General features: G+C 41.4%; 1 protein-coding gene across 3 annotated transcripts in view; it reads right to left on the minus strand.

Annotated features, from left to right (window-relative positions):
* Window positions 1–23,286, minus strand: part of MPPED2 (metallophosphoesterase domain containing 2) — a 117,471-nt gene that overhangs the window by 44,671 nt on the left and 49,514 nt on the right. For all 3 annotated transcript variants that reach the window (XM_030240714.2, XM_030240716.2, XM_050975738.1), the window contains one exon: window positions 7,771–7,996. In XM_030240714.2, the coding sequence (XP_030096574.1) occupies window positions 7,771–7,996 (226 nt within the window). The remainder of the gene's footprint in view (window positions 1–7,770; window positions 7,997–23,286) is intronic.

Raw genomic sequence — 23,286 nt, forward strand, 5'->3', positions numbered from 1 at the left:
TTTTCTATCTGGGCTGACATCACATGGTATGGAATATTCCTGTGGTCAGTGTCTCACTATGTTCCTCTCCAAAATCTTGCCCAGCCTCCTGATGGAGGGGAGGGGTGTTGGAGAAAGCAGTGCTGATGCTGTGGCCAAACACAGGCCTGTTGTTAGGACCCTTGCAGCCCCCAGGGCAGAGCAGAGGGCTGGGATGGTGTTGTGAGGAACAAGCTCCAGCTCAGCCAGACCCAGCACATCCTCCAACAGGCTTCTCTGCCTGCCACTCAGAGCATCCACCTGCTCCCTAATTCTTCTTGCTCAGGGCATAGGGGAAATGAAGCAATGAAAGTAATGAGGCTTGAAGAGCACCACGCAATGCAAAATCCATCCTGGTGTCAGCTTGTCAGAGCTGCAGCCCCTCTCTTACTTCTCCACTCTCCTGCTGTGAAGGTGGCTGTCCTAGAGAGAGGTAATTTTGCAGTTAACCTGAACAGCATGTTGTTCTCAGCTATGTCTGTCTTCCCTTCTGTACCAGACCACCACAAAGAGGTGTGGGGCACATGCAGGTGAGAGGAAATGGAAAAGCAGGAGTCCTGAAGTGCAGGAGAATTTCTTCAAGCAAGCATCAACACACTGCAAGGAGTCCTGCCCTGTACAGAACAGCCTATCTCCAGATTTGCCTTAACAACTCCTCTTTCCCAGCTCCCATTCTTTAAGGGGCTTCAAACCCCTTCCCAAGACAAAGCCTGGCGCTCCAGAGTTAAAAATGCCAGGAGTTTTGCAGCATTCTGTTTCCTTCTCTTGCTAACTCCAGGTTGGGGGTGAATACTTTCAGCCTGCTCCTTGCACATGGAGGCCACAGTGACCACTGTGTTATCCAGTGCTCAGCTAAAGGAAAGCAAACTGCTGATTCTGGCAACTAAAAGCACACCAACCAAAGCAAAACTACAAGTAGAAGCACAGCTTGTCTATCAAAATGTCCTTCTTGTTGAGCAAACCATACTTCAACCTACAAATGGGGAGGCCACCATGAATAATGAGCACCCCACCACCACAGCTCATTCTGACTCCTTCTGCCTCTCTGCTTTTTCCCTGAACTCCAGGAAAATGGAGCAAGAATTAGAGACTCAGAGCAGATTTCCACAATCATTTGTCTGTACTGCTGTGGAAGAATTCAAATCCCTGTTTCCACACCAGGAATGATTTAGGAGAGCTACCATTTTATATCTGGTTTAACTGGCTAGAATTCCACTCACAAACAGGCACAGTCTATTTGTTAACACTAGTAAAAAATACTCTAAAGTTCGTATTCCTGCTGAAGTCAAACCTGAAGAAAAGATCAAGACTTCATGATCTTCCCCAGTGCCAGGATGCAGAGCTGTCCAAAGAATTAAACAGGGCAGGTTTGTGCCACAGGATTAAAAAATACTTTTGAATGAGTGTATTTAAAATGCCAGACATCCCACTCTTTATTTAAAAAAAAAAAAAAAAAAAAGAAGAAAAAAAGAAAGAAAGCTTTTAAAAGTAAACAGGACAATTTTTTTACTTGGAAGTGAATCTGATATCAAGGAGACCAAAGAAAAATCAGCCACATTCCCAACAAGGCAAAAAATGTAAACAAACCTTTGCAATTCTAGACCAGGGGGAATTCATTCTTCCATTCTGAACTGAGAGACCTGGAGGAGAAATGCCAAGAAAAACGAAACAGAAGCCTGCACCTTTAAACACAGCCACGCTGCAGTGGTGCTGTGTTTGTTTAACATACAGACAGGAGACTTCAGTCTTTGCCAATAATTCTCTCAGTTGCTGACTTCTACTGCATAAACACCAGAATTCCTGAAAAAGTGGTGCAACACACACAGCCTTGTCCAGGCTCCCCTGGTTTCCTCACCACTAAACAGCAAAGAAGAACTTTATTGCTGAATAGCCCAATTTCTATCCCTCCTTTTTTTTAGACAGGAGCTAATTGCCAGCTAAGACCATGAAAATAAAAGAAATGAGATCCATTCCAACCCATCAGTGTATCTGAATCCCATCATTTGAGTTGCCAATTGGTTTTCCAGTCCTCACGCTCAATATCTGCTGTTAATTTGCTTGCTATTTCAAGAACTTGAAGACTGTCAGCAAAACCCATGATGCATTACAAAACTTATAATTGGAAAGGAAAAAAAAAAACCTTCTGACACTTCTCTGACAGGATAAACAGAGAGTCTGAAAACACTGATCAGAACAAGGCAGAAGTAACTAACTTGGAGCTGCCTGTACTAAAATATTATTGCAAATGAAGCAGAGAAAGAAACTGAGTCAGAGAAATCATTTTGAACTGATGTAAAATCATTTGATGAAACCCCCGATTTTACACTGGGCTAAAAAGAAAAGATTGCACAAAACATTATTTCTGAAAGAGATGGCTGAACCTGCCTCTGCTTTCTTAAGGTTGCATTATCTATGCCAATTAAAACTTTGCCTCTGAAAAAAGAGTTCAGGCACTTCCTCTGGAGTTACTAAAAAAAGCAAATGAAAGCCTTGGCTGCGCAGACGTGAGTGATAGTGAGCCGTTTGTTCCTGACCTCTGGATCACCCTCCAGATCAAATTCTTGGACACAGGAAAAACCCACTAGGATTCATTAAAAGCAAGTGGGAGGCCAGCTTTGTGCTTCTGTTCTCGAGACCTGAACCAGCTCCAGCCTGACAAATGTGCAGGATATTGCTGAACAATTCTGCTGTCCTGAAGGGGGGGAGAGCTTCACTCCCACCTGCGTTCTGGGGGAACTCATGTCCATCACAGCAATGCAAATCACTGATTTCAGGCATTATTTAAATAATTGATTGCCATCCTATACCTTTGTGTGCTTTTCAGTTATCCACATAAAGCTGATTCTGGTAACCTTTGGCATCCATGGATTTATACTGAATTAGCTTTTACACTACACATTTCTTCCTTCAAAAAGATACATCTATCTCCAGCTATCTAAACAAATATATAGGCTGAAAGTCTATATAAGCACTATATACATATATATATATATATATATATATATATATATATATATATATATATATATATATAATTTATTTATTTATTTATATATGTATGTATGTATATATTATCTATACTATATTATAGATATTGTATTGTAGATATTTATTTCTATATTTACATATTTATATATATTTACACGGCACATTTCTTCCTTCAAAAAGATACATCTATCTCCAGTTATCTAAACAAACATATAGGCTGAAAGTCTATATATGTATTATTTATATATTTTAATATGTATATGTAGAATATATATATTAATATATATATTATATTGTAAAAATTTATTTATATATTTATATGTATTTACACTGCACATTTCTTCCTTCAAAAAGATACTTCTATCTCCAGTTATCTAAAGAAATATATAGGCTAAAAGTATATAATTTTTAATATATATTTATATCTGTATACATATATATTAATATTATATATAAATATATATATAATACTGTGTATATTTTTATATATATTTATATATCTACACTACACCTTTCTTCCTTCAAAAAGATATATGTATCTCCACTTATCTAAACAAATATATAGGCTGAAAGTCTATATATTATTTATATAGATAATTATATACATTTATATGCTATATTGTAGATATTTGCTTATATATTTATACATATATATTTGCCCTACGCATTTTTTCCTTCAAAAAGATATATGTATCTCCAGTTATCTAAACAAATATATAGGCTGAAAGTCCCAGACCTGCAGCTTTACTTCTCACTCTGTGAGTGGAATTAGCTCACATACTGTCATAGCAGAAAATGATGCAAAGGATTGATTTGTTAGATTATTTTACACTTGCAACTTTTGACGTTTTCTGTGAAATTCTTATGCAGAACAGAATTTAAAATCCATAAATAAACCTATTGCCTCCTTCTTCATCAGGGTAAGAATCATGAATTCCAATGCACACAAAGTAAAGTACATCAGGACAGTTTTTTTCTTTTCAATTACTTTTCTCTTTCAAATAGGCAAAAACATACAAAAGTTATAGAGCTGATCAGCAGAATGAAATAAAACAGTGAAAAATATTCTCCCTGAACAATTGTTTCTGTCAGAATGTGGTTTAAACAAATTCTGTCTCCAGTTAACTGCAGTTCTCTGGTGGTTTGAGTGCTTTTAAAGCTTCATTAGAAAACACACACTGAGAGAATATTTGTATCCAAATGTCTACAGCACACTGTGGTAAATTCAGCCCTCAGCTCAGATGAACAATTTCAAATGTAATTTTAAAAAAACAACACATATTTTAAAATAACATTTGAATATAAGTAAAACTTACACTAATTCACTTATGCATATTCAGCACCCAAAGCTGCAGTAAAAACAGACTGTCTCCTTACCCTTTCACAGCATGAGTTATGCTCATGTTTACTTCACAGAGGGAGTCTGAAGATTTAAAAATTCATAAATCTAGTTTTATTTTCCATCCTGTTTAATAGCACACCTCAATTTCAAATTTCCCAAGGAGGAAACGTTTTCACTGGAACCTTACAGAATTTTTTACTGCATAAACTATCAATTATTTTCCCAGCAAACAAGCCAGGTTCATAGGGCAAAGAGAAGGAAGAGAAAGGAGGGGAATGTTTTTGTGGATTGTTATCTATAGACCAAATGGAAAATCTTCAGCCATTTTGTTCCTTCAAGGTACATCAAAGAATCTCCTATTTAAGGTGTGAAAATGTCACTTACATTCTTCACCTCAGAAAATGAGCAGAGCTCTGAATGTGATTTATGTCCCACCCTTGCACTTTTCTCTTTTAGGAGCTGAGACTCTTCTTTTCAACTTCCCTCCAGCTAATGCCATTTAATGCTCTCAGAACTATCAAGCTAAATTCAAATTTTCTGCTCCTCAGAGGCTGTTGTTATGCACCACAGCACATTCCAATTGCAAACACACACCAATGCTCCCATGTATTGTAAGTTATTTTTTTTACTCACAAATCCTGCTAAATTGTAAGTTAGGAGGCACTACTGGAATTCTCTTAGGTCTTTAGAAAGCTTTTAGATGTACCCTGAGTAATAGCATATAATGAATATGAACTGATATTTCCTCTCTGTATTTACACTGAGTTGGCAATTTACATTTTCTAGATAGATGAATTATAGCCAGCCTTCCCAGTACTCTGGCAATTACTTCTTAGAAACCCCTGACAGGCTCAAACCTCCAGAATCACATCTGTTATTCTTGGTTTGATCCCTCTTTTTTAAATTAAAACCTGTAGCTTTATCAGCAAATGAGAAAATGTTTTTTCCTCCCCTCTGGAAATACTTACAAAACTGCACATAAATTGAACATGCCAACTTATCTCTTGTTAGGGTTGGCACATCTTCTGGGTTAATGAGCAGTGCCCCATTTCTGGGACAGAATTAATTTGGGTAAGGAGCCTGTAAATACACACAAAATCCCACCACTTCTCCTCCTTTGGGGTAATCTGAAGATTTATAGAATAGAGTAAGACGTGATTGGAGGGGAGAGAGAGCACAAAAATTTAAGAAGTGGTGAAATGGTTGTCTGGTCATTCTGTCTCAGTTTCCAGGCACAAAACAAAATCAGAGCAGATTTTACTAATATCTGATGGGACTTTTTCTTCCTCTGAAAGACTGGCTAAAACACAAAAAAGTAAATTTTCACATTTTCTAAAAACTGTCATCATTAAACTTTAAAAAGGGGGAAATGCACGGACAATACCACATTTCTGCTCTCAACACAGACTGGCTGATGGATCTAAAAAGCTGAATTGAAAACGATAGCTTCAACTCCACACCAACAGCTGCTCAGGACATGATTTGACAACGATTTTTGGCAGCTAAACACAGATGAAGACCAGGAGAGAGAAGTCCTCACTTGGTTCGAGCTCACTGTCAATTTCTAATAATCTAGCTTCCTTTATCATGCATCACTACTGGGAAAAATCCAGCTATCAATGGATGATAGGACAGATTAATTCAGGTTTGTCTTCCATGACTAGGTCAGGAGACACATGCCATTCACTTTTTACAGCTGAGACAACTCAGGGCCTTGATGTGATGTCCCTTAATATTGCAGAGCAAACATTCTAAATCCATGTGCACACCTGCAAATTGAAAGAACTTCTAAATGCAGCTGGAGACCAAAGGATGACAGATTTCCATTACAGATTTGGGAAGGGAAAGAGAAGAAAAAGGAACATGAGTTGCCCGCACATATAAATGTAAAGGTGCATCACACAGTTCTCTCCTGTGTTCTCCAGGTCTCTCCAGCAGTGCTGCAGGAAGCTGAGTTCATTAAATCTGATCCAAATAAATTTGGAAATATGCCTGCACTCCCTAATCACGGGAGAGGCCCTCCAAGTGTGATGCACACACACCAAAGCAGCTGAACACAACCCCAACCTCAGCAGCACATCTTCCTCAGCTCCTCACCCTGCAGCAAGCCTCAGACCCACCTCACTACCCAAGGCCTTCTGTGCTGCTATTACAAAAAAATTACTTTGAAATGTCTCCAGGAGATGATTCCTAACCTGAATTAAGACCATCTTTCCCAATTTGCTGATATTGCAAGGATTTAGAGCATTACTCTTTTTTTAGCTAAGCAATGTCAGGCTGATTTAAACTAGTAGCTAAAGGCTATGACTTAAATGAAAAGATTAGCAGCTCTAGTCAAGAATGTGAGATACAGAGCTAGATCACAGCTTTCCAGCCAGCACTGATGCACACAACAGGACCAGGAGAAAGCACTGTCAGAAGCATCAGTGCGTGTGGTGCCCCACCAGCCACCAAGGTCTGCAGGCCAAGGCAACCAGGATGAGCTAAGGGGAAAATTTCTACTGCATGTACAGGTTTGTCCCATTTCCTGGTTCAACCCCTCTCCTGCTTTCACCTTTAAAGCAAGCCTGACATCAAAAATAAGTTATAAGCTCATAAAAAGCCCTTCTTATAGGTGTGCATAAATTAGCATCTCGGTGCTTCTGCTGACAATTGAGAATTCCAAGCAACAGAGTGATTATCACCATCACTCAAGTTCAGGTCTCTGGTACAGCCTGAGAGGACTGTGGCTGTTCTTAGCATGAGAATTTAGAACAAGTGCTACCCAAGGCTCCAGAGAAAGATGTCAGGCATCACAATTAAATGACATGTAGAAAAAACAAGGCAAGATCTCCTCAGCATAAAACTGGGCAGCAATCTTTCCTGCGTGACATGCTTGACACATGGGTGGAATGAGACCAAAAGTGGTTTGAAATTCTGTTATCACAGCTTTACAAGCAAAAGAAAACAATGCCCAGAACTGCTCAAAAATAAGGCTTAAAGCACCTGCTGCCTTGTGCCCTTGTGCTGTGTGGGTGTTAAATGCCACCACACTAATCTATTAGCACAGCAGATATAAATAGCTTAGCTTTGTAGAATGTAATGGAGTTTCCCTAATGCATCCCAAAATGCCACCACAGTTCATCCACAAGCACAGAGTCAGTATTGACTCCACAGTTTAGGTGCATTCAGCAGGCAGAACAGAAATAGTTACAGTTCCTTTTGTCTTATTTCACACACATGGCTAAATAGAGATTATCTATCCAAAAAGAAAAGGAAAAAAAAATTTAAAAAGAAAAGCAACTGTGTCAGAATGGTTACAGCTAGGTCTGATTCTATTCTGCAGGGCAATGCAACAAAGCAGCTTCATGCAGGTTCAGCAGGAATGATTCCTGCTGGGGTTCAAGCAATAAACAGCAAAGAAAGTTGAAATTGAGACTTACCACGGGGCACCATATATTCGGAATCCTTTAACTGTTACCTCTGAATCTTGTAAGTAAATACTATTTGTCAGAAGTGACTGAACATTGTCAAAGTCCTCTGGTTTCAATTTGGACACAGAGGGAAAGCGGTAGTAATCTTGTTTAACAAGGTCTGCCATGAATTCCTTATCAAATGTCAGTTCATGATTCCCAGCAATCACTATTTTATATTCATATGGTAGGTTTCCTGAAATAACAAAAAAGAGGACTTCATTAGCACATTTCCTCCCACAACAAGCAGCCAGCCAGCAGTGACAGAGCGGAACACCCGAGGCCTGGGAGCATCTCCGTGCTGGGCACAGCACACGGATGCTGCTCCTCCTGCACTCAGTGGAACAGGGTCTGAAAATGCACAGAATGGCACACAAAGCCATGGCACAGCACAGAGCCCCTGCTGCAGGGCTCAGCAACACCAGCTGCTGGCAGCCAAACCAGCTCCAAAGGGGGCATGGAACAGCACTGCTGGGTTATTCACCTGAATGTGCCCACCAGGCTTTCATGCAGGTCGGTCCCCAGCAGTGACCAGCAGTGAGGAGCCTGCAGGTGAACAGGAGTGCAGGATGCCTGCCAGCCGTGTCCTGAGAGCACCAGAGCAGACTGCTGGGGCTGCTGGTTTTTTAAATTATGGCTTTATTTGGATTCATCTGTATTCCAGTGGCATTTATTTGTTGGAACCCCTGGTTGCTGAGAATTTCAGACTTTCTGTGCTGACAGGTACTGACCCCCAAGAGAGCACTGCATTTGACCTGAGGCTGTGGAGAAGCTTCCAAAATGGAATGACAGAACTGGGATTGTGGGTGTGGAGTTTGAATAGAAGTGTGTAATATCACAGGGGGAAAACAGAGTTTAAGGTTTTAGAATACAGTAATATATATAAAGCAAGATGGAGGTTTTAGGGTGGAGGCTGGTCCTTCTTCTTCACCTTCTTCTCCATGGGTTTGGGTGGGTTTGTGTAATTGGATAGAAGAGTCCACATTGCATGGTTGGTTGTTGGGTTTAAAATAACAATAATTTAGGTGCCATTTCTTAATTGGACAGTTTATCCTTAAGGCCTTGTAGAGAGGGAGATACAGCTCCATTTTCAGTTTGTTAGAGTGAAGTGCTGCAGAACTCACAGCTTGTGAGACTGAAACATAGATAAGAACTAATAAACATCTGAGTCTGAACAAAAAATACCTTCTCACACATTTAATCCTGACCTTGGCAAAAAAAAAGCAAAGAATCCACATTTATTCAAGACCTATTCCCAAAAGCTTCAATTCATTTGCAACATACTTTTATATTATTATTATTATTATTATTATGTTTATGTTTATGTTTGTGTTTATGTTTATGTTAATTTTATGCTAGTATCTCATTTCTTGTAAAAAGCACAAAAGTAGAAGCAACCATGAAACTCAGCCACATAAGACAAACTAGAAAAAAGGAAAATCTGATTAAATCATTTACCATCAGAGTCAGAAGTAAGGAATCACATGTTTGCTCCCCTCAATTCAGAGGAACTAATACCATTGTTTGGAAGGAGGCATGGATCATGCTCACAGAGCCAGATTTTTGGAGCTCAGAACAGATTTTCAAGCACTTGGTACCAGCAATCAGTGCCAGATCTTCCAAATAAACATACTGGGTGCTGAGCTCCCTTAAAAATGCAGCCCCATACTGTGGTGTCTTCGCAGAAGTTAGGCTCTCTTACAAAATCTGTCCCACTGTGACTTGCCAAAAATCCCACGTAGGATTGCATCAAAGCTAGCTGCTCCTGCCTTCCCCACAAGCCTGATTTCTCAGTCTCATACCTTATCTTTCATTTTGGTGTTTATTACTAAGAATGATTTAGAAATGGTTGGGTTTGTTATGGGGATTTCTGTGCAGTTTGTTTTTGGGTGTTTTTTTGGTTTTTTTTTTTTTTTCCTCAGAAAGGCAGCAAAATGAAATAGAAATCTCTGGGTTTGTCTTCCAGGTCTGGAACTCACAACACCTGTCCCAGGGAAGACAGAATCAGATGCTACACATTTCTTGTGAGTACAGTGCTCCTGAACAGAAGTGGCTTTGCTAGTTTAAAACTTGTCTTTCAACTTTTGAAACTGTTTGGTTTGGGTTCTTTTCAAAAGTGAGCTTCAGAGTAAGGCTGTAAGTAGGTACAACAAGATTAACTTTTCCCCTAAATAGGACTTACAGGGGAACCAGTCAGAACCCTCTGCTTTTCCAGCATTTACAGCACAGAAACAGCAATTACACGAGGCATAGGTGCAAACATCATCTCTGCAAAATTAGTGAATTCTGGATGGAAAACCAAAAAGCTACAAATCCCTTGAAAAAACCAAGCAGACTGTGTTTTTCATAGACACCTCAGGACTGAATAAAATACATATTCATAACTCTCTGTGGTGCTGCATTAAAATAAAAGTTGGGGAGATGCAATAAATGCTCCTCTACTGTTTTTGACTCACTCCTTTCCCACTTTCCTCCCCCTGCCCATCTCTACTACGTGCTGCTCTGCAATGCATTTTTATTTAAAAACTCTGTGCAGCATGTACCTACAATTCCTGCTCTCTGTGACTCCTGGGCACAAGATAAAACTGCTATTTTCTCTTCTCCCAGGAAACATAAAAGATATCACCAGCATGAAATTTGATACACTTGTCATAACCATCAATCCCCCAAAACAAGCTAGGTGTGATAATATTCTCAGAGAAGTAGGATGGAGGAGTTAAATTCAGGTTTCAGCTAAGTTATCAACATTTGCCTGTTTTAACACAGAAAACTCTTCATCTTACTTGATACATGTCCAAGCTTTACACTTTCATTTGTTTTGATAGACTAGAAAACCAGCACGTTTTGCTGATATTATGCCCAATTAAGCCTGGAGCATTTTTGCCCAGTATTTTTTTATCTTGACATTTTAAAAATAAGGGCTTACTTTGGAGGCACACAGGACATGCAAAGGCAAACTAATGGTGACATCAGTAATTATTAAAACACATAAATCTAGCATTAGACATTTTATATAAGCACCTGAAATCTGTAGGGGGGACCCAGACAGTATTTCTTGCAATTGGTGTGAAGACAGCTGTTGGTATTTTTAGGACTAAGACACATCAAAAGCCAGGGCAGCAACAAGGCAAAGTCTCATTCAATTCTTCTCTCTTCCTTGAGGAGAAGGACTATATAGCACTAATCACAGTAATAAATTACCTGCAATCAGATCAGCTATTTATTCATCACATTCTGGTTTTTTCCTTCTTGAAAGGCCCCATGGCATTGCCCAACATCCACTCTCTCTGATAAAATTTCTGAAATATTTTGTTTTCTTTTGGCAGACCTGCCCTTTGTCTATAATCTGTTGACCTTGTGTTTAATATGGAAATAGAAACAGTCATCTTCAAAAATCTCCTACTCCATGATAATTTAGATTTATCTTGACCAGATTAATCTCTGTGTCTCTGCATCAGTGCTGCCTGTACAGCACAACACACAGGTTGGAAGGCTTTTCCTCATTTTCCTTCACTAAGTCTTTATTAGCCACTTTTGGTCTTTATTAGTCTGATTTCCCAACTATCAAATCTTCCATTATGCATCAGCAACATCATCCATTCTAAACTTATACTGTGACTCTGGAAAACAATTAGAAGAATCCTTTTCCAAGCTAGAAAAAGTGGGATCTGTTTGCTGGGCTGAGCACTTCAGAAACCCCCATTATTAACTCTCAGCATAATAACTGAGTTTATTTAAAATGCTTAATAGGTGAGATCAAAAGGCTAAAATTACAGCTACCAAAAACAAGCAGGGCACTAAGTCTGTGAAGCAGAGTCATTTATACTGGAGTATTTGTGTCTGTAAACACACATACACAGGGTGTGCACATGTGTATCTTCAAAATATATCTATTATTTTGGTTCAGATGTTTTTCATCAGCTCTTAACAGTCCAAGCCAGGGCACAATGTAATCATTGATCAAGAAAATACTGCAATTAAAATGTTCTCTTCTGGAAGCCAAAAGGTCAATACTGCTCTTGCTCAAACAAAGGCAACAATGGTTATCTCTGAATGCCTTGGAAAAATTGAATTGTTTACAGTAAATGCATTAATCTGGGAGTCTCAGAAAACTTCTGTGACTGGTCTAACAAGTCAACCCTCAGGCTATAGTCCCAGGTACCTTTGTCCCCCAGAGGTTCATTTTTACGCCTGTGCCATGACACCTTCCTGCCCACACAAGGATTTGGTGGGCACAGAGCAGAGTGCATCAGATGAAAATGAAAAATGGGCAAAAGATGAAAAATGATGTGGCAAAAAAGGAGTGGGGGTCTGAATGCTGCTAAGGCAGAACTTCCATTGCTGGCTACAGCCACTTACACCACTGCAAGTGTCAGCTGAATAACAGACTGACTTTAAATAGATCTATTACATGGGACAAGAGGGCAAGCTTGGGGCCAGGGGTCTGTGGGGTTTTTTTAACCTACCTAAGGAGTTGTTTCAGTGGCTTTCTTTAAATTCCCCTTAAGCACTTGGAGCCTAGGAAGCCTTAATCTGTTGAACAGCCATTCCCATTTTAATAGCATGCTTCATATGAGTACAGTTTAGTCACACAACCCAAGTTCTGCAGAGCTGCCAGACATGAAAAGGAGTGTGCCTGGCAGTGAACGTTAACTGCTGAGCCCCTATAAAAATAGAAAATCACATTATTTTTCTACTACTGTTACCTGCAAACCCCACAGGGAGGTAGGGGAATGAGAAATAATGTGACACTGGCTGTCTGTAGAGTGGTAGAAACCTGTATTTACACACAAATGTAAATGCAAGTGGTTTTGATGCAAAGCTCTGAATATGCATACACATGCATTAACTATTCAAACCACACAACACTTCCATGAAACATGGAGCTTTATTCATGCCTGTTTCATAGCCTCATAAACCCTTTGGCCATATGCTGAGAAACAGGCTGAGAAGCCTTGAAGTATAAATCTTAAAAAGAGGGAAAACTGCACAAGAGAGAGAGATGTGCATGCAAGTGAATCATCTCAAATTTAAAGTATTTTGTGTTTGCCCCAAAAGTGCAAAACTGGTCATGGAGTATTCCCCTATAACCAGCCCCATACACAGCCAGGGGTAAACACAGAAGGAGCAGATTTTGTGGTGCTCCTGCACACTTCAGTCCCCAAAGCTGCAGCTGCTGAGGGCAACCAGCAGAGCCCAGCTCTGGTCAGCAGCTCTGCAACTTCTTCCTGAGAGGTTTCTCATGGAAAGCCCTTGGCATCACAGGGCCATGGTCACTCTCTCTGCCCAGCATTTACAGCACAGTCCCAACACACAGAGGTTCCTTCCAGCTTTTTAAAACAAAGGCAGAATGGCCCAAAGGCTGCTATTTCTCCCTCAGCAGCAGTAAGTGAGTTAGACTGCATAAGTACAGTTATACAGACTTGAGCTTCCACGGGATAAGCTGGGCCTATCCCACCAAGAACCCACTTCAGGTTCTGAGATCCAACACTGGGCAAGAAAAACACTTTTTCCAAGATGAGACTGACCAACTGACTATGAAAATATTTTGGCTGTTTTAGTCAAGTCGGCCTTCACAAAAAGCCCTCAACAGAACAGCTCAAACTGGTATCAACCAACACATGGCTGAAAACATAGCCCATGAATTTCTATGCAGCTTAGCTGCCTGTGTCTGTAGAAACCTACACAATGAAACAATTAAAAGAAAAAAAAAAAAAAAAAAAAAGCAGCAAATAAGAAACAGAACATGCACAAAACCAGAGCATGCTTCTAAAACAGTACAAAGAACTGAAGCACGAGATCTCTCAAAGTCTTCCCAGTGAAAAAGTATTCCGAGATCAATTCTGATGCCACTTTTTTTCTTTTTCTTTTTTTCTTTTCCCCTCCAGTTTTGGAGAAGAAAAAAAAATAAAGGCAAAACACACGTGGGCAACACAGCAAGAGGAGAGGATGAACGAACACGAAACTGTTTTGCCTTTATGCAAAGAAAACATCGCATCGCAGCACAGGGAGAAGCAAAGGCTGGGGCCCTGGAATCCCTGCGATAAATCCAACGCTTGTACATTAAAGCTCCCCTTTGTTGAGAGCACTGTTAGACACAACAAAACAGAAATGTTAGGTGAGTGCAAGCTCTGCCTGTGACCTTTCCCTCTGTAGCCGTCAGGCTTCATTAATTTCCACAAGGCCTGACAGCTCTAGCGTTAATACTCACGCTTGCGGATCGAGCCACACAGCAGGTTCAGAGTCTGCTGCCTTCTCCTCTCAAACTCATGCATTAGGATTTCCTCCATGCTGGCAATGGAAAACCAAGTCTAAGGAACATTAAACACAAAAAACTACGTTACAATAATGCCGGGGCTGAGCCATAAACCCATGAAAGCAAGGAAGCACTGGGTGGATGTGGAGCTCGGCTGAGCGGTGCCGAGGGAGCTCAGGTGCTGCTCCACCCCTGCAGGCACTGCACACAACTCCGATGTGCACCATCACCGGTGCCTAACACCAAGTTTCCACTCATTCTCTCTCTTCCACAAGACAACCTAGTGAATTTTGCACAGCACAAGGCCAAAACATCCTCACGTGCGCTGCAGAACCTGCTCAGCCACAGGTCTGATCTAACCACGCTTTTGCACTTGTCACCATTCCTTGCTTTGATGTTTTTATGTCTCAACCATAACATTATTCTAATGTAACTGTTTGTGATTAATATCTCCCTCCTGTCTGCTGAAATGAGAAATGCAGCGACAAGCTTTTGTTTCCCTTCAGCGTTCCACGGCTTCCTTTGCGTTATTCTGACATAACTTGTCCTGCTTTTTGATCTCCAGCTTGTTTTGAACTTCACTGGGCTGCTGTTATTGAAACATGGAAATCTTCACTAAAGTTTTAACAATTAATATGTGGAGTTTCTTTGTTTCAAAACAGAATCTGAAGGTTTTGTTCAGCCTAACCTCAAAAGCAAAAGGAAAAAGAAAAAAAAAAAAACCTACAGATTTTGCAGCTCACAGCACTGCCAACTTTAGGTGTAAAAAGTCCCCCCAAATTGACTTTAAAATTATGAAATCTGAAACGCAAGCAGCACAGATTGCTTGCTAGTCCCTGGAAAAGCTCTCTTTTCAGGCTTTTAATTATGCAACCTAAAAGACAGCTTTCAAGAGGGGAAAAAACAAATCACATAACTTAAAATCAAAGGAGCTGGCAGCCATGAAGTTTCTCTTTAAATTTGGCAAATTCTGAGACCACCCTACCTGGAAATCCCAATAGCCTTGTCTGTCCCTTTTAATTTTCACAAGTGCTTCCTGCATTCATGGGAGTTCCTGCTCCTCTCCTCTTTGCCACAGCAAATTGGTACCTGAAGGTATCAATTTATATACCCAGGTCTGTGCTGCTGCCCTGTGCCCCTTCCAAGGGATCCTTTAAGGGAAACCATCAGAGATTTTTCAGGCCAGAAGACCTTTTGTCTGGCAGAGCTGAAGGCTGCTTCCCTAAACAGAATTTCCCTGTATTTACAGTGACAGAGCCACCTGCATCAAGCCCCTGCATTTCAGGCTCTGTGTGTGCACTGTGCACACAGAGAAATAAACCCTGCTTTGTCCAACAGAACTTTGGATTCTTCTCCTGCAATCGAGACCTTAATGTAGCAGGGCTGACCAATTTTAGACCAATTTCAGGACCTCGTGTGGTTCCAAATGCCTGTGACCTTGAACTCCAAATACCAAGTCTGGAGCTTCAGCTCTGCCTTCACAGTGCCAGTAGGGCTAAGTAGAAATGTCCTTCTTGGACTTAATTTAGACTTAATTGAAAAGAAACGTTTTTGGTTACTATTGCAATAGGCTTAAACATAAAAATGAACCCTAATACTATCTAAATCTAATAAGAGAAAGGCATCTCTCTCTCAAAACTTTCAAAGCATTCTCTATAAATGCATCACGGATCAATTTACATGGTGCTTTTGCCAATAAGCAAAACAAAATCACAGGTTCCAATTGGCTTAACTCATATTGGAAAGCACGAAAGCAAATGCTAGAAAATGCAATTACTGCAAACAAACTCCATTTTCTCCACTCAGGAGGGAATTCCAGAGAACATTTTATTGCCCTCAAATAATATTTCTAAAGTCATCAATACACAATTCTATTTTCTTTTTGGAGCCCACCACACTATATAACCTAATCCTCCATGAAGAAATTCACCAGATTTTGAAATAATATATTGGTTGTTGATATTACCTTGTGCACGCACGTACTGTATCAATTTAAATTATTTTCTCCATGAATCTTAAGAATATAAAAAACCAGCTTCCACTGCCTGACACAAACAGATCTGGACCTATTTCCCAGAACATCCCCTTTATCTTTGTCATCTACAGTTCCAATTAAGTCTTTCCCCCCCCTCTAAAATAAATGAATAAAGCCACCAAAAAGGAGGTCATCTTGAGAAACAATTATACAGAAGGTAATTAAGCTAATCATAATTATCACAGACAATGTCTTGGTATTTTAATGTACATGGATTTTCACACTGCAAAAGGCCAGGGAAAGCTAAAAGGACGAGAATTTCCATAAAAAGTTTATTTAAAACAGAAACAAGTTTTGATATCATTTCTTCACTACTTAGTGAAGGAAATGAGAATTACAAGTGCAGGACCCAGATCTAGATTCTGCCCCAAATTCTTCTATCTTACTGACAGAGACCTTCAAACAAGCAGCTGAACTTCCCTTTCTGCCCACAGGACTGAGCAACACACCCCAACCCCCCCATCAGGATCCTCCCAGTACCTGCCCACCTATCTAAATATGAACAAATACATGCACCAACCAGGGAAACACATGATCTCCAAAACATTTTCCTGTTTCCCAAGTCCTTGAGCTAGTTCCAATCATTTGTTTTCTCATTTTTAGAAGTCTCTAGGACTTACAAATGCACAAAGCAGTAGGAAATCACCTTCCTCTGTCTCCTGGCCTGGCAGAGCCCAGTCAGTATTTCTGGAAAAAAAATCCCTTCAAATATCTCCTTTTTTTCTGTATCCCAGGAAGGTATCCAGAGCATTTCTTACAAAGAGAAAAATCTCAAAATACATAAACAAGAAGCTCCTAAAAACTATTTTCTTTATATGATACATTATATCCTGCATAACTTCTCGATTTTATACCTGGAACTGAAATACTTCCTTTAAAATTATTATTTTTGAGCATATTGTTGGGAAACTACAAAACATACTGGGGTTTATAATTATCCAGCTGTCAGTACCAGTGTTATGTGAATAAATGTCCATAATGATAAGAGGAAAGATAAAGGCAGGGATAGCAAGAATAATCAGAAGGAAAATAAACTTAAAGAGAAGAAATAAGATAAAATATTTTTTTAAATATCCCAGAGGCTTTAAAAGCAGGAATTACTGCCTAAAAGCAAGACTACAGCTTTTTTAATAACTCTGAGAATGCAACATTCTTCAGTGTGCTAAAGCAATTAGCTGCTCTTGAGATTTTACCCTGTGACCAAGGCCTGTGCTTTTATTTGTAAACACTGAAGTATAAGAAGCAAGTTTGATATTCCAAGGCAGTTTTAAACATATTTTCACGTGGCAATACTGATGCTTGTTGGGAACTGTTCCTTCCTTCCTTCCTGTTGCTCCTTCTTTTTCTAATTGTTCCTTCCTTTTCTAAGTTGGAAAGGGCAGAAATCAAAAGCTTGAGCCTAAACTCCACTTCCAGAGTGCAATATCCAGCAGGGATATGTGTGTTCCAGACCCACCTCCACCTTCCAGGCCTTTTCTGAGCTGTTTGTGGAGCACAGAACACAAAGAGAAGGTGCACAGAGAAAAACAGAAATGAGTCAGCTCAGATGTCCAGGCAGGTCTTTAGGAACCTCCAGCACTATCTTCTGAACCCCTGTTTAAATTTATTATTCCAAAGAAAAGCTAAACATTCCATTACAGTCTTCCAAGATGAACTTGGATGCCAGGAATCTCCTGAGCCCCCTAAGGAAATTCCTTTAGAGGAACCCAGCTCACAGAGAGGTTCCTTAGCTACTGAGAGAGAGAACCAAGTCACTCCAGCTGTATCATGTTATTGCAAGGAGCTGAATTCCTCTTGTGCAGGTTTTCTTCCTGGCCATCCAGAGTTCCCTGAGCAGGAGGGAATTCCAGAATTCCCTGAGCAGAAGGGCACAGATCCCTTCCTTGTGAGTTTGAGCACAAACACTAAAAAGAGACTGAGAAGGAAGCTTGAAGCCTGATAAAGGTTTGGAGTGGTAACTGTGGACATTGGCAGCAGTGATTTCCCAGTTCTCTGTCTCATCCCTGCTACTGTTTCTTGCCACCTCCTCTTTTCTACTGGCTTTGCAGAAGTTTAATTTCCAGTTTATTGGCTGTAATTTGTGCTGCAGCATCCCAGGACCTCGCAGCAGACCAGTCAAATTCACACTGAAGTTTTCTTTAAGAATCCAGATCTTTGAATTTCATTGCAGAAAAATGAAATACCTCCTAATTCTCCTTCCAAAGGCAGGACAAAACAGAAAAAATGAAAAACAGTGTATGCAATGTAAACCCCATTCTGCAACAGAGAGTTTGCATGCTTTTATTTGACAGAATTCAGGTGAAACTCTTGATCTTTCCTGCCCCTGATACTGGAAAAGGAAAGATCTGCTGCTGCCATCTCTGCTTCTCAATAAGGATAATTGTAAGCCTCTAACCTAGGAGGGAAACATTTATAAAATCAATGTGTGAGATTTATGGCACTTATTGTTGTGAATTTGAAAATGTTCAAGCAACATTTTCACAAGGTGCTTGAAAATGTGTGTGATGCAGCAGCTGTACCCTAGTGCAGAGGAGGACACTGGCAATTCTTCTGGTCCACCAATAAATACTTCTCTGTAATTAAATGCTATGGGTAACTGTTGGAGCATGCAATTTTTCACCTAGCGTGCTTTCTGCAGAGTAGGAATCTCTCTTGACTTACCCATTTCAGCCATCTTTTCTAGCCTTTGAAACAAAAAAAAATGGGATGAGAAAGCTGCTGTAAAAAGCCATGATATGCAGGCAAAGTTCTGAATAACACGACAACTACACTGAATCAGAGCTGGTCACTGGCACAAAGCATCCAGAGAGCAGCTATTTCAGTCACTTAAGGCAAAGGTAACAATTTATTCCTTATTTATTCTCCTTTCTGCCCAGGTTTTGCCCTCTCACCTCGCAGGCAAGCATCATTGTTTTCACAGCTGGTCTCAGGGAAGCAGTTGTTTATGAACAGCTGTATTGCTTGCCCTCTAGCTGGACACACTCTGGTACCTCACTGCAATGCCAGACCCCTTCCAGCACCAGAGCAGAGGTGTCTGCTTCCTCCCCCTGTCCCTGGGCAGCCTGGGTGCCCAGCACAGCAGGGCATCCCCTCCTGCCATTCCCACTCCAGCTAACGGCACAGGATTGTCATTTACAGCAAATGGGGAGTGGCTTTCTGTGCAGTGTGGGTCACAGAATTCACAGGGTTGGAAAAGACCTTCAAGGTCATCAAATCCAGCCCATCCTCAACACCTCAACCAAACCCTGGCACTCAGTGACACATCCAGCCTGTTTTTAAACACACCCAGGGATGGTGACTCCACCACCTCCTTGGGTATTGCCAAAATTCCCATAATTCACAGAATGACCGGGTTGGAAGAGACCTTCAAGATCATGGAGCCCAACCCATCTCCAACACCTCAACCGAACCCTGGCACCCAGTGCCACATCCAGGCTTTGTCAAACACACCCAGGGGTGGGGACTCCACCAGGCAGCCATTCCAGAATTTTCTCACCTTTTCTGCAAAAAATGTTTTCCTAATATCCAACTTGTATTTCCCTTGGTGCAGTTTAAGGCTGTGTCCTCTGGTTCTGTCAGTTGCTGGAGAAAGAGCCCAACCCCACCTGAGCACAGCCACCTTGCAGGGAGCTGTAGAGAGTGATAAGGTCACCTCTGAGTCTCCTTTTCTCCCCCAGCTCCCTCACAGGGCTTGTGTTCCAAGCCCCTCAGCAGCCTCATGGGGTTTGAGAGGGGACAGCAGTCCAGGACCTCTACTCTCAGCACCACAAGTCTAGCTACAGCATCATTTTATTCCCTGCAGCCACTGAAACTTGGGCAGAAGAGAAGAGAAGGAGCAAATTCCTTCCCTGCCATGCTCAGGATACATCTCCTGCACAAAGCTGCAGCAAATCCTTGCAGCTTCTCTGCTCATCTCTCAGGAGTAAAGGCAAATGCCAAGCACTGCTGAGGGAGCAGGGAGCCTTCAGAGGAACAGATGGGGGAGAGCAGCTCAGGGAAAAGTAAGAACATGTGGGTAATTCTTTATCATTTGCAACTCTGCTTTAAACTTAGAACCCTTTGTGTTGGCTGGTTATGCCAAAAAAATGTAATGGCAACATTCAAGAGAAAAGGAGCTACTGCACTCTGAGACCCTGAGCCTGCCCTGTGATGTGAAAGCTTCTGGTTCATTAGAAAAGATGCACATAATTCTGAGGTCTTTATGGTTCACTTACCAAAAATTACAGGAAATTCAAAGTACAGAGTGTTCCTGAGCTCTCATATCCTAATTTTATTAACCAAGAAGAGATGAAGCTCTGGAAAAAGCAAGTGAAAAAGAGCAGGTCCAGTACTTTGTGTTCCTGTGCTCTCATTTGTCTCTCTCTTCTTTGTAGTCTCCACCCCACCCCCCGTTTGATGTTATTTTGTTCTCCCCGTGTTGGCTTTCCATGGCCTCTCTCCTTACACTGCTGTTCCCTGATGTGCTGCTTTGTTCCTTCTCCACCAAAGGCACCATCAGTGGCCAGAGGGGCTTTGGTGACTGTCCCCTCTCAGCTGGGGTGCAGGACGGGCAAAGAGACCAGAACAGCCTAGTGAAGTCAGGCACTGATGTGACCTGAGCCTCAGAGCCACCACAAGTCCTGAGAAACAGCCCAAACATTCCCAAAGCTGGGGCAGGGCCACCACAATCCAGCCCTCCCGTGAGCCAGCACTGAGCCCAGCCTGGTGTCACTGGCTGAGGAACACAGAGAGGCCTCCTGATGCCTCAGGTTTCAGCTTTTCTATGTTTCACATTCTGTGCTGCTTTAGTGGGTGGGTCTGGGCTTCACATGAGGGGATGGTGAGCTCTGTGCACAGAGCAGGGAGACAAAACAATTCCTGCTCCAGCTGGGCACCAAGGACAAATGATCCAAATCTCAGCCCAAGAGCACAAACCCCGTGGGCTGGAGAGAGAAAAACAAGCAGGGTGGGACTGCCTGGGCTAAAGCTGGGATGGGACAATGAACTGCAAGGTGCAAATGGAGCAGAACTGATCCCAGGGAGAGACCCCGGGAGCGCTCGTGCATTTTGGGGCCATTTTGGTTCATCTTGGTTGCAGCCCTGGCTGGGCTCTGGTGCTGCCCAAGGTGGGTCCGTGGAGGAGATCCTTTGGATAAATCCCTGCTTTATTCTTTAACTCTCTCTAGTCTCTGTTCTAGGTCAGCCTACAGAAAGCATCATTAGCATGATTAAAGCATCATTAAACCTGATGCTTTCAGGTTTAGATTTCATATTTTCCAGATTTTGTACTGCTTTAGTGTGTAACTCTGAACTTCATATTAAGTGTTAGCAAGTTCTCTTCACAGTCTAGTTAGACAAAACCCTCCTTTTCCAGCCCAAGGACACCACTGCAGCTTCAGGCCCAAAAAGTGTCAAACAGCAGCAAATTGAGGAGAGGAAACTGGGAGGATGGGACTTCATAACCTGAAGCTGTAATTGAACAATTAACCCCAACAAGTAAATGGACCAAAACTTATAAAAAGTGTGAAAACTTGTGACTTGGAGTCCATCTTGGGTGTAGCCCTGGCCAGGCTCTTGTACTGCCCAAGGTGTATCCCTTGGAGGCCTTTTAACAAATCCCTGTTTTATTCTTTAGCTCTGTCCAGCCTCTGCTCTATCTCAGCCTTCTCAGGGCATCACTCCCAGGGCTGAAGGTGCTTCCTGTGGCTCTTGGAGCCACCCTACAGAGCAGGTGCCATCATTCACTGCCACGCCCAGCACAAGCAGGACAAGGAATACAAAAGTTCCTTTAGCTCTGGGAAAAGTGGTTCTCCTCTTCTTTTTCTCCTTTACCAGTGGTTGTTGCCCACAAACATTACACCCACCCTCCAAAACCAATCTACTCCCTAAATACAGGCAATTAAGGCTTGAAAGTCTCCTAGCAGACCTGACAGGGGTGGATGGGAGACAGGACTTTCTTTCACAGCCCCTGTGTGCCAAGACACATCCTTCCCATGCTGGAATTGCCCAAGCCCAAGCAGTCAGCCCCCTGCAACAAGAGGGTTAATGAGCAAGCTACTCAGGCTGGTTATAGCCAGCAATAAGCAGCTCTCTGTTTTTCTTCAAGGAAAAAAAGAAGTCAGTAATTCTTGGAACATTTATTAACCCCCTAGTATAGGCAATTACTGTAAGAGAAAGGTCTGCCAGTCGTGCATTACCATAAATTGCTGCATGTTGCTTTTCTACAGCACAGTAATGTCCACAACCAGTGTGAAAAAATGCTAACATTTGAGTTTTAAGCTCAATTCCATCCTCTCCATCGTACATTTTTAACAGGTCTTTACTTTCAGTGGCTGTTGGGCCACAAAAATAATTATTTTACACAAGCCAAAAAAAAAAATCCGGGATGGTGCTTCACTGAGGGACTGTTTTGTAGCTCAGTTTAAGGTAATCTCACATATTTCCTAACATGCAGAATGGAAAAGAGGAAGGCAGGTGGGAAGCACAAAACCCCTAAGATCATTCCTGCTGTCTATGAGGTTTTGTAGTCACATACAACATTAAAAAATAGTGGCAATAAAAAAAAAAAAAGGCTTTGTAATAGACAGAACACCACCAACCAGCTTTAAATTGAATTACACAGCCTGCTAATCTTTATGATGAAATAAAATTTCTTTGAACACTTCACATTATACTAAAATCTGCAGTGCTTTCTCCCCAGCCCCAACCCCTCTCTGCTCAAAGCAACTCCTCCACCCCTAAACCATTGTTCTTCCCAGCCTGCAACGTGATGCTCTGCTAACAGAAGGGCTCATTTTAATTAGCTATTGTTAAAATGGCGTGCATGGTGTGAAAATGTAGGGGAGAAGTACTTTTGCACTTTGTATTTTTGATGCAACATTAAATTTGCAAGTGAAGGAATTAACTGATGGTGTACAAAGAATCCATCCCTCGACTGCTCTCCACTGAAACCATTCTCATTTCAATAGGTGGCTGTGGCAGCAGCACTGGAGGAGGAATCTGATGAAAAAGTTTCTATTTGAGGGGCATTGGTTGTCCCATGCCTGCTGAATACAACAACCATAAATCCCTTTTCTGTTTCAAAGTGGATTGTGAGAAAGGGGGAATTGAAAGGAAGAATTATTTGGGGTTTTTTTAATACATTTGGTTTGGTTATAGCTTGTTATAAGAAACCTGATCATCCCCTCCCCCTTCTAAGACAACATTAGCAGCCCAG

This window comes from Serinus canaria, chromosome 5 (assembly GCF_022539315.1).
Source record: "Serinus canaria isolate serCan28SL12 chromosome 5, serCan2020, whole genome shotgun sequence".
Lineage (NCBI taxonomy): Eukaryota > Metazoa > Chordata > Aves > Passeriformes > Fringillidae > Serinus > Serinus canaria.